General features: G+C 42.6%; 1 protein-coding gene across 1 annotated transcript; it reads right to left on the reverse strand.

The window, feature by feature from the left end:
- Nucleotides 1-694: 694 nt before the first annotated feature.
- Nucleotides 695-9,109, reverse strand: ercc4 (excision repair cross-complementation group 4). Its single transcript, XM_031748894.2, has 10 exons — nucleotides 8,813-9,109; nucleotides 7,027-7,207; nucleotides 5,501-5,696; nucleotides 5,182-5,389; nucleotides 4,436-4,616; nucleotides 4,193-4,324; nucleotides 3,983-4,087; nucleotides 2,000-2,666; nucleotides 1,796-1,908; nucleotides 695-1,681 (listed from the first exon to the last, which is right to left on the reverse strand). Exons 1-10 carry the CDS (start codon nucleotides 8,987-8,989, stop codon nucleotides 942-944), a joined length of 2,700 nt encoding a protein of 899 aa, XP_031604754.1. The 5' UTR covers nucleotides 8,990-9,109; the 3' UTR covers nucleotides 695-941.
- Nucleotides 9,110-11,666: the final 2,557 nt, after the last annotated feature.

An 11,666-nucleotide genomic window follows, 5' to 3' on the forward strand; every position in this document is an offset into this window, starting at 1 on the left:
ATGTTATGTATATATTGTCTGTGAAGGTTCTCAGTCATCCAGGTCATCGTAGTCAAAGGAGTTTGCAAAGAAAAGCGTCTGGACTTCTTTAAGTTGCTTGAAGACGTTTCTTCAAGGATAAAGGTCACTCTTTCGAGGATGCCAATGTTCACATTTTGGACAGAGAGGACAGATGGTTTGAAAGAGGAGTGAAAGAGGCCATCTATGTCCACTGTGAGCGACCATCTTTGAACAGAGGCGGTGGTTTACGACACCAACTGTCTGCCATCTATAATCCAGTTTTGAGTTCCCTCCCCAGACGCCTTAACGCCCACTCACATCCTGGGCCATCTGACCTCAGGAATTCACATGACAAGGTGGGGCCAGGTTTCACAATGAGCTCACCCGAAACCCTGGCTGATTAGGTCCCACACCCGCTTTCACACCTGGGCGCATGTGATTAGAGGATCACCAGGGGGTCCTTTGTCCCTCCTTGGGGGGATACTCCCACTGGGTTTAAATCTGGGACTCTCGGCCATTTGACCTTAGACCTGAAGAAGCTTCTCGGATGAGAGGTGAAACGTCTTCAAGCAACTTAAAGAAGTCCAGACGCTTTTCTTTGCAAACTCCTTTATGTATATATTATTACTAACAATTGACTCTATCATGCCTCTCAAAGGAAAAAAAAAATCACGTTAAAGGTTTGCTTAAAATAAATTAAGTGCATTTTATTTAAAAAAAATTAAATAACAGTTTTTTATTATTTATAAAAAGACTTCGATTTTATTCTTTGACAATATAAAAACAGAAAAACGATAAAAGTCACACAGTTTTACAAAAACTGTGTATCCAAATGTAACATCTGCATTTTTTAAAAAGTTAATTCTGTATCCGAATATGTCAAATACTCTTACTGCAATAAATTAATCACAGTGGCAAAATATTCCTTTATAGTCTGCTCGTCATGTCTGTTTGGCCTTCTGTATGGGAGCAGGGACATTAACTACATTATGCAGGAACTCGTACAACAGCTTGGCATTGTTAGCGTTTCCGAGTATTTCCGCCAACTTGTCCTGGCTGATTTTTGCTAAGTCGACCAAGCTGTCTGCGTTTTTTATAAGAGCCCTGTAGTTTTTTGTGTTGACCCCAGGCATTTTCATCAGGAAGTCATAAGGTCCGGGATTGTAGAGGTCTGCTGATTCACCCACAGTGTCTGACTCGGCCGTTACCGCCTGGGCTGCTGCGGCGTCAGGTTCGGGCTGGCCTCGCTTTAGTTCCAGGAAGAGCTCGGCTGTGGCGTGCGGGGAGGGGCACCACAGTATACGTAGCCGGGGGAAGTGTAACGTAAGCAAGGTGAGCTTTGAAGAAACATCATTTGATGAAATCTCGTGACGGAAATCTGAGCGGGCCATTAGGGAAAATGGCTTAGCTGGGTCAAACTCGATGAGCAGCACAGGTTTCTTGTAGTAGCGGGTCATTGAGAGGCACTGGGTGTAGAGGCGGCCGCTCTGCAGCGAGCCAATCAGGTCGCTGACGCTTTTGCGCTCGACGCATGTGTCCGGCGTCAGAATGTAGTCGCCTACTTCAAGGGTGACCGGCTCAATGTCCAGTCCGCGGCGGTGGAGCAAGGATGGCAGTTCACTCCGGAACTCGCGCATGTCCACAATGACTCGTGAGGGCTCTGTGGGCTGCTCCTGGCCACCTGGTTATTGGACAAAAAACGGATATAAAAACACAAACCATTCCAATGCATCGTGAAGACGATTTAGCACACAAAGGAGAGAAAAATCAACAATGCATAACAACAGAGACTTGCCTGCTTTGCGGGTGTTGGTGGTGGCATTGGCGGGATCTAGATTCCTAGCAAGGTCTAGGTTGGTGTCTTCTCGCCCTTCTCTCTCCTCTGGGATCACCATAGTAGCTTTTTCCCTAAACAAGAACACAAAAACAAGAAATGGTGAGCAAATGACCCTCAACAAAGTACACTGCACCCGCTTAACGCAAGAGAAACAGCTCTGACCTGATGAGGTGTTCAAAAGCCTTCTTTTCCTTAGACAGAGCCGTCAGGTACTTCTGTTCTTCGGTCGAGCCACCATAGATGAGGAAGTACACCCTAAGTTGCTTTCCAGGCCGGTTAGCTTTGTAGATCTCAAGCTGGCGCACAAAACTCAGCTCGGCATCGTAAAGCACCACAAAGCTAGGCTCCACCTCATGGAGAACCCGGGTCAGACTGTGGGGATCGGTGCAGCCTTTCAGCGGGTGAATGACAGTCAGCGGTTCCTTCAGGACGCCATAATAAGCATCTGATGACAAGTCTAGCTTGAGCTGCTCTTCCTCGCCTCCGTCTTCATCCGTCAGTTCATCCTCATCTCCGCTGCTGCCCATGACTGCCGCTTCGCCTGTCTCCTCCTTCCCCACCATCTGGGTCAGAGTCAAGGACGGTCTGCTTTTGCCTTTTGTCGTCTTTGCATTTTTTTTCTGCGCAGGTTGCTTTCCCTTCGTTCCTTTTTTGACCGGACCCTTTCCCTTTTGTTCCAAATCCAGTTCTAAGGCGCCCAGTGCAGCAGAGTCCCGTTTCCCGATCGTGCGGTGGTAGAGCCGGTTGAGCAGCCAGTCGGAGCCGTGCTTGATGTACTGCTGCAGCTGAGCACAGGTCCGGTCGTCACTGGCACAAATCAGGACTCGACCTGAGGGAGGAATATAAGGCAGTTAGAGAAAGATAGATCTTTACAGAGAGATTGTCAGATTATAAAAAAAATATAAAAATGTAAGGATTCGGAAAACAATATTCCCCTGAAAGACTAAAAACTACTTTAATGTAAGCTGACAATGAAAAGCGAAGCTTTTTTTATTTAAAACAATAATAATAATATTAATAAAATAACAAATAACATGAAAGGTATGGATTGTGGCAGGTGCTTTCCACGTCACCAAAGCAGCATATTTAGGCCTTGAACTGGTGCATCTAAAGTGAGCTCACACAGAATCCTAACAATGGGGCTAAGGCCAAAGATTTTCCCGCTTCGAAAGCCAGTGTGTCCACGGGGGATAAAGAGGCCTACTCTATATTCTGCAATTGACCCAAATTCTGGTGGACTACTTTCCTCAGTGTGTACAGGTGTACAGTCAAGTACTGTGCAGCTTCAAAGCAGAACCACAACACAGTGAAGCAGGACAAATCAGCCCACCCTGAGGATGACTTTGTAAAATGCCAGCTGTGGCTCATGGTTTTCTTGCTGCTAAAAATAAATAAATAAATAAAAATAAGAGGAACACTTTTTAATATAGTACTGAGTGAGTTATACTTCTGGGATATTGATCTGCTCAGTTTATTAGCAGAGGGGGTTGTTAATCAGTTTCAAGATCATGGAAGAGATTCCAGGAGTCTTACTGGAGGAGAGCTGGACAGGGCCGTAGAAGGTCCTTATAACATCAGCAGGACCATTATCTGCTCCTTTGTGCAAAGAGGAACAGGAGAAGTGCCAGAGCTACGAAATGTAGCTTAAGGGCATCCTTTAGTGGGCTCCATGTCACTGCCTGGCACTTGCCATAGAATACCAGAATTGGCAGGTCCACTGGCAAGTGGAGGCAATATAAACTATTGAGTACTATTTTGAGTTGCTTTCAGCAGATTGCATTAGCCTGCAACATCATTTGATTTTCAGGGTTTGTTTGAATTCAGCCCTTTGTAGACTGATATTTTTCATTTCCATCAAACGATGGCATCCTTCCAGTCTTAACATATTACCCAATCTGTATCAGTATAGATTTCAAGCATGATTTTTTTGCCCCATTGAGCTTTGATGTGTTTTCAAAGTGTTACATTTTTGGCAGTGTAGATTTCAAACGAGGAGTTTTACCGTCGGCTAAAATTTAAAAAAATCTATAGATCTTTACAAATGACAACAACACTACCTTTTAAAAATCAAATCGTATTATAGAAAATCATTTTCAGATTCATTCATGATGACACTGTAACAGTTGAACATCACCGAGGTCTAACCTGGCTCATGCTGAGAGCTCTTGTTCTCCCTCTCAATCTCCTCCAGGACCTCAGTCAGAGCCTCCCACTTTGGGCTATTCTCCAGCACCAGCTCCCGCTTCACCTCTGAAACCCACACACAGACTGAGCAGTTAGTCATGCTAGCATGAATACACAGACAAGTTCTACTCTGATATCACCATATCAGAGATTGGCATACTGGTCAGTTACCTGAGGCAGAGGATGGCTTCTGTTTCTCTGCCTCTACTCCCACTTTAAGTTTCTTTTTGCTCTCGGGAATACGGTAGACTCTGCTCCTAGCGTTCACAAACATGGATGTACTGGAGTCCAGAAAGAGCCAACCTGATGGTAACAGCAAGGTTGAATGCAAAGAATTACAATTAATTTAGACATTTTAAACTCTTAATTGCCTCCAATCCGGCATTTAGGGGCAGTCAAATAAATGTAGTTTACCCGAATTAGAGCCAAAGATCTTTTGGCTGGAGTGCAACGACTCAAGGAGATTGAGGAAGGTGATGCAGTCATACTGGGTTAGGTAGAGCAGGAGGACTCTCAGCACCTTCAGATCCTGAACCAGTGCTTTGGTCTTTGCTCCCAGCTGATGCCACAAGGGGTCCAGATAGTGACGGATAGTCTGAATGGGAGTACGGCAAAGCATACAATTGAACTCACCTACAACCAGAGGTGTGTTTTTCTAACTCTCCTATCAGGGGAAGTCACACAGATGTGCTCCAGCTTATTCAGCCTGCAGGACGTGGCACCATTCATTATAAAAGAACTCAGTTCCTCACAGAACAGTGAACATCTTTACCTCTCACGGCCTCGCTCGGATGCTCTTTCCATATCCAATCATGCCACTGACCTGTTGCCAATTGACCTAATTAGTTGTGGGATCATACTGTATTTGTACCATTTTCAATTTAAATTTAAGAGGGTTTAAATGGATTGCAAATCGTTTTGCAGTGTCCTGAATTTTCTTTTAGAAACTGGGTTCTCATAAACGCTGTAATAACATTTAACATGCAAATTAAAGAAGCTCATCTCAACCTGCTTTTTTCTCGGTGCAATTACCATAAGCCTTCTTAAAAAACAAAAAAATCCTCCTTTAATAATTTAATCAAAACTGTTTTCACGCACTGAGGTAAAATTTGTCAAGGCAGCTTAAATGTGTCGTATATGTTAGTAACACACTGTGAAACCTTTTCAAAAGAATTCCCCAGCGTGTTCTCCAGCGAGAGGTCCTCAGCCTCTAGAGTGGGGTTGTAGCGTTTCAGCTCCTTTAAACAGGCGGTCATGATGTCCAGGATGGAGCTCTGGATGGCCCTCATGGCTGGAGTTAAGGACACATGAAGCTCCACCACTTCTGGTTTGTGCCTGTCCAGTGCTGTGTTCACTGATGCTTGAAACCTGAGTGCAAAGGTTAAAAAAAAAAGTAGTAGTAAAAGAAGTATTATAAATGTTACTACAACAACAAAATACACAAGAAAAAACATCTACAGTGAAGTAGTTTGACAGTACCTGGGCCACAAGTAGAGCTTCTTGACAAAGAGGTTTCTCATTACGCGCTCCACTTGGCAGAAGCCCGAGGAGAAAGCCGTGGCCTTGTCAGTGAAGGCCTTAATGAAGCCCGTCTTATTCTTTTGTCTGAACAGACGCAGGATGAAGGCCTCCTGGCATGACTCAATGATTTTATGGGCACGATAAACCAGAATGCCTAAAGGGAGCGGAACAAATAGACAGTGAAGGTAGAGCCTGAATAATATATCAGCTGGCTGTTAGTTGTTTGATTTTTAGTGACTTTGTCACCTGATAAGTTTGATTTTTCATGCTCATTGTGGTTTATGCAAAACTGAAATGGCTAAAGTCAAGTTTTCCAAGTTGGTTTTCTTCACAGACCAACTAATGGAGCTGACTGTTCTACTGAGTGAGGCCTGTAATCCTGGAGCAGCTACAAAGCAAACAACAGGGTTTCAGCGCTGGAGCTGTTCCAGCGAATGAGTGATTCACCATCAGGGGGAGGGAGCTGAATGACTGAGTGTAGCTAGATGAGCTTTAAGCAGGATTGCATTGAGCTGTTACCGCTCTCACTTCCTGGATACCAGTGTGAGCATGCATGGCTTCAGGACAGTTTAGGTGAACGCGTTCTCTAACATCTGCCATAAAGACAGATACAGAAAATCTTTATCGACTTAAACCACAACACCCGTTTAATCTCCTTACTGTATCACATTTAGATTTTTATTAAGCTGTTTGCTTTAACTGCACTCATTTTCCCTTTAAGAGCCATTTTACGCTGTTATATTGTATTTATTTTTGGGAGATAAATTGTTTTTGTCATATTTGAGGCACTGTAACACAATAACTTACCCACATAGAGATAAATAAAATATTTCCCATCTTATTATTTTCCCACAGAAGTAGATTGTAACTGTGGCAGTAGTAAGAGGTGGATGTGTATGCCAGAGCATGTATTCAAATTTTTTTCAACAGTTAATAAATAATACTATAAATACTTGACAGTATAACCATAAAACACTACGTCACTATAACGACATCAGCTGTCCGTCCACTAACTTCCACATCCTGTGGATGGACTCCAACTTCCCAGCCTTAGACTGCAGCCTATTCTCTACCCGCTCAGAGTGACTCTCCAGAGCAGAACCAAGACGACGGTTGCCAAATGCAGTCCACAATAGGGCAAGAAACTCAAAAGAGCTGAATGACATCATGAAACGCTCATAAGACTGCCACAGCTGCAAAGTAATCAGGCAGCATGCAGGAAAACAGATGGGAAAGGGCAAAGTTAGCTGTAAGGAGTGACTAACCTCTGCATAAAGAAGGAATTTAGTTTAACTATATATCATTCAGTCAACATGCTGCCACTGAATTTTACTGATAACTCAAATGCATTCCATATAACCATATGTTGCAAATACAAGTACTCAAACAAGTATTGCAATGCAATTTGGACTGCTAGTGATAAATAAGGCTGCAAATAAAATGTTCTCATATGAATTTAGCCATGTACAGGTGGAGTGTCTGACCTGTTATTAGATGAGTAGGGATGCGGTCCGTGAGGAAGTCCACCACCAGGATTCTGCTGGTGACAAACAGCACCCCTCCCTCGGTGTAAACATTGTAACGCTCAGTGCTCTGGACATCACTGGTCACCGTCCTGGGCAGGTGGGTCACACCCTCCACTCGCAGCTGCTCTGTGAAATATTCCTGAGAAGTGAGGACGAAAAGAAGCAAGCGTTTGGTTAAAGCTGTATGCTATGTTTCACACAAACAAGAGGTAAAACTGTCTTCGATTATCTGAACCGGGTCTTCTAACTCTTATTTTAATAATGAGGCGATCACGCTTCTGAGGTTGTAGTCCTCAGCCCGTCAGGTTGGCTGAATCAACTTGTTGGCTGAAAAAGTTTTTTACAGAATAATTATTCCTTAGTCTTTCACCCATTATTTTTGGCTCCTGCTCTTCTAATGTGTGTATGGAAGTGTTTATGTAGTAACTGATGTAAGGACATTTACACTTATATCTTTAATGTGTGGTTTTATACCAACTGAACCACTTTGTAATTGTGGGTTTTAAAATGCAATACTTCCTGTTTCAGCTGCTCCTTTTCGGGAGGATCATCTGCCTCCATCTCACCCTATCCCCAACATTCTCCTCTGTCATGCAAGTCCTCTCCATGTCCTCCTTCACTACACCCATGAACCTCCTCTGAGGTCTTCTTCCTTTCCTCCTGCCTCCAGCTCTATATTCAGCATCTTTTGTCCAGTATAACGACTATACCTCCTCTGCACATGTCCAAACTCTTTCAACCTTACCTTTCTAAATTTCTAACCCAAACTGCTCAACTTGAGCTGAACTACTCATTTCGAAACCTGTCCATCTTCATCACTCCCAATAAAAATTAGAGCATCTTCATCTCTGCCACTTCTAGCTCGGCCTCCTGTGTTCTCGTCAGTGCCCCATCTCCAAACCACAAATCACAGCAGGTCTCAGTACCACCTTGCATACCCTCCCTGACACTCTTGCGGTTATCCTTTTGTCACAAATCACCCTGACACTCATCTCTACCCACTCCACCCTGGCTGCACTCTCTACTGCACCATCTGTTGCTTTGAATGGTCAACCACATTCACTACCTCTATTCCTTGCAGCGTCACTGCTACACCCGTCTCCCTCTCATTCACACACGTATTCTGTCTTTCCTTCGTCTCCTCTCCAGACTTTCTTCCACCTGCTCCCACTACAGATCGTAATGTCGTGTGTCCAAAGACACTCCAGCCTGACTTCATCTTTCAATCTGTCCATCACCATTGCAATTTGAAAAAAAAAAGACGGGGTTTTCACACCTCACTGCTTTCTCGCTGTCCTCATGCACGATACTTCTGACTTCCTCATGCAGTACCAGTTACACAGATAGTTACTGTTATTAAAATTATCTTTCTTAGACGAGCTCCATCACAGAGGGGATTCTATAACAACTTTGAGATGAAAATAATACACTATAATACATTTTAATATTACAAAAATGTATCAACAATGCCATCTGAAATAATGTATGAATCCGAGATGGCGCCAAAATTGTTAGCAGGTGCACATCTCTTTTATCTTCATTTATTTTAGCCACCATGTCTATGGACAAAAAAGTGACCCCTTCCAGCTTCTAACATTTTCTTTCTTTCTTTTATTTTTTTTAATGTATGGTTTTATTGTTAAGGCACTGTTAAGTCGCTTTGCTGGGGCACATCACCTTGCAACGGGTAAAGTGTGAGATAATCATACGAGCTGTGCCTCTAGCTAATCCAGCCTCTCCTGACCTGTTCTGGTGTGGTTGTGTTGAGCAGAAGAACCAGGCTGCCCGGTTCCGAGTAAACCCGCAAGAACTGCAGCAGGATTCGGTCTATCCCCAAGCCTTCAGCCGTTACTAGCAGCCCGTCACTGCCGAAGAGACTCAGGAACATCTCGGTCTCAAACTCCAGCAGCGGCCCCGCCATGCCGGAGCTTAAAAATGTCCCCAAAGCGCAGAAGTAAGTAAATTATCCCTGACTTTCAGAGCTAACTATTTGCCCCAGAGCGGTCGAAGTCACTGCAAGACAGCCATTGAAGTGTTTTGAAGAAGCATTTCCGGTGACGCTAAAACAAACGTCAGTGCAAGCGTGACGTTTACGGGCAAGAGCGCCATCTAGTGAAAGGGAGGTTTATAGCAGCTATCATCAGGATACTGTGATGCAATAAAAAGGCAGTGATGACCGTTCAGAGATACTCTCAATGTAATTTAGAGTTAAATACCAATTTGCACAAAAGTATTTACGTTTCTAAATGCAAGTTTTTATAGGGAAAACTCTCTCTCGCTCTAAACATATCATGTTTTGGTGTGGCACGTAGATTTAAAGTTATTTATTAGTCTGCATAAAGCAGAAAATGTGTGGCTTTTTTGTGTTGGTCATCACCAATTGCTGTTTTAGTGGCAGTTGTAATGCATTTGGCGGTTGATTATTCCTCTAATCAACTAACACACACAGAGCTGCAATGTGCTTACCTAACAAAACCTGGTGAATGGACTTTAAAAAGCTCTGTTGTGCCAGCTCTCATGTCTCTGTTAAAGAGAAGGCAGAGGGGACCAGAAAGGATCTTTGCCCACAGGATAATGCTAATCCAACCACCGCTATACTCGGGGGGACATGCTCATTTATACCTGTGAGACTTCAGGCTTTAATTTAGCCACCTTGATTTTCACACTGCGATGTACCTACTCTGAGGGAGTCGTTGTGAATTATCTCTGCAGGTCTTTTCTTTCTTTCTCCACTGTTCTGTTGTATTTGATTAATGATAAGGTTAAGTTATTTAAGCGTATCATTGATATGATACAGAAAACTTGCATGTGTGTTAACTCTCTGTCTTGTGAAACCATCAGGAAACAGAATATCTTCCAATATCCTGATTTTGAATAAATGAACGATAAAGAGCTGTTGCAAACATAAACTAAGCACTAACTAAAACCCACGTTTCAGTGACTGTTCTATCACTAAACAATGGTATTAATGGTGTCGGTAAGTAAAGGATGAGTGATATGATCTGAGTCAGTGCTTCTCAAATTTTTCACCAATAACAACTTTTTACTGAATAATAACTGATTCTACTTAAACATAGGATCAAATAATAAAAATAGCATGCTCTTGACACTTCCACAGGCACCAATGCACCACTGCACCATCAGAGATGCACACTGATAAGCCTGAAGATCAGGCATACAATAATGTTTCGCCTTCTCTCTTGTCCTCTTTTCTTGATATTATGTACAGTCAATGATGAGATATTCAAGGTCTTTTTATTTTATGTTGAGCACCGTTATTCCAAAATTGTTCAATAATTTGTAGACACATCTTTAGGTACGATTTGTTATCAGTCAGTACACTACAGTCATATATGTATGTGATTCTTCAAAATCATACTAGAAAACAGACCTACTGTCTAGTATGATTAGGACTTCTAAATAAATACGCAGCATAGAAACTGTTTTCTCGCTCTAACAAAAGACACAAAAGAGCGCCTCAGTACATCAGTCCTGTGTTTGTCGGCTCAGCAGCTAAATCAATATATTCAGAGTAATGCATATTTGAAAGCACAACAGTATGCCTGAAAAACTTACTGCATTATGTGCGGCTACATTTGAAATTCTAACCTTGTGCCTGAAGTTTGTAGTTACAAACGGATATTTCCACCGCAAGCTGTGAAGCAAAAACACAGATTTGCACATCAAATTTCACCAGAATGCAGAAAATGAAGTGTTTAACTTTAAAAATTGACGTTGCTGCCAACCACCTAAAAGCCTGGAGCTCGTGCAGAATAAAGAGTTAATCACAGACGCAGAAAAAGTGTAATTACAGGTTTTTAAAATGATTATTTAATGTTTTCCATTGTTTACCCGTAGCTAAATGTACAGAGTACCTCCTACATTATTGCTAACCCCACAAAGCTGTTGTGTTTAATGGAATTGAATCATTACACTTCCAAAATCTTATTAAAAACCTTTCCTCAAGACTGGATGTTAATGTAACAATTTCTATTCTATTTATAAACCACAATCTGCAAGTATATGACAGTCTGTCTGTACCTTAAGGTCTATTAGTAGTCTGTGCATATAATCTAATGCTGACATTTCTCTCAAACTGAAGGCTAAGAAGATGTTGTGTAGAGAGAGAAAATATTAAAGCAGCAGCTGCAGCAGTCCAGCCAACATCACAGGTATCTTTGGACTAGAAGGGGACACAGCATTCAGCCTGTGCTGCGTGGACAGAGTAATGCTGCCGGGAAGGTTTGTGCTTTGAACAGAAACTGAGCTCTCGCACCTGTTTTGAATGTTATAAGCCTATTAAATGGCCCGCATCAGTTGTTTTCACTCCTAGACATATTACCAGTAGGCGGCCTCCTCCACCAGCTAGTACACTCTGCAGGTTTTTTCATCATTTAAGTTTGAAAGTGACGGAGCTGCTATGCTCTGCTAAAAAGGGCACAGCTTGACCCTCTGACCTCTGACATCAACAAGACATTTTAGCCCAGATCTCAATGGTTATTTTCTCTTTTTCAGATAATTCTCTGTGAACCACAGAGATTTTTTGGTGGTAAAAATCCCACTAGATCCATTTCTGAAATGCGCAGACCAGCCCATCT

Source organism: Oreochromis aureus, linkage group 8 (assembly GCF_013358895.1).
Source record: "Oreochromis aureus strain Israel breed Guangdong linkage group 8, ZZ_aureus, whole genome shotgun sequence".
Taxonomy (NCBI): domain Eukaryota; kingdom Metazoa; phylum Chordata; class Actinopteri; order Cichliformes; family Cichlidae; genus Oreochromis; species Oreochromis aureus.

Coding starts and splice junctions, on each gene's coding strand:
- ercc4 (XM_031748894.2), bottom strand. CDS start 8,989: ATGGCGGGGCCGCTGCTGGAGTTTGAGACCGAGATGTTCCTGAGTCTC. Junction 5,697..7,026: donor CCCTACTCATCTAATAACAG/GTCAGACACTCC, acceptor CGCTCCCTTTAG/GCATTCTGGTTTATCGTGCC. Junction 4,088..4,192: donor GAAGCCATCCTCTGCCTCAG/GTAACTGACCAG, acceptor TGTGGGTTTCAG/AGGTGAAGCGGGAGCTGGTG.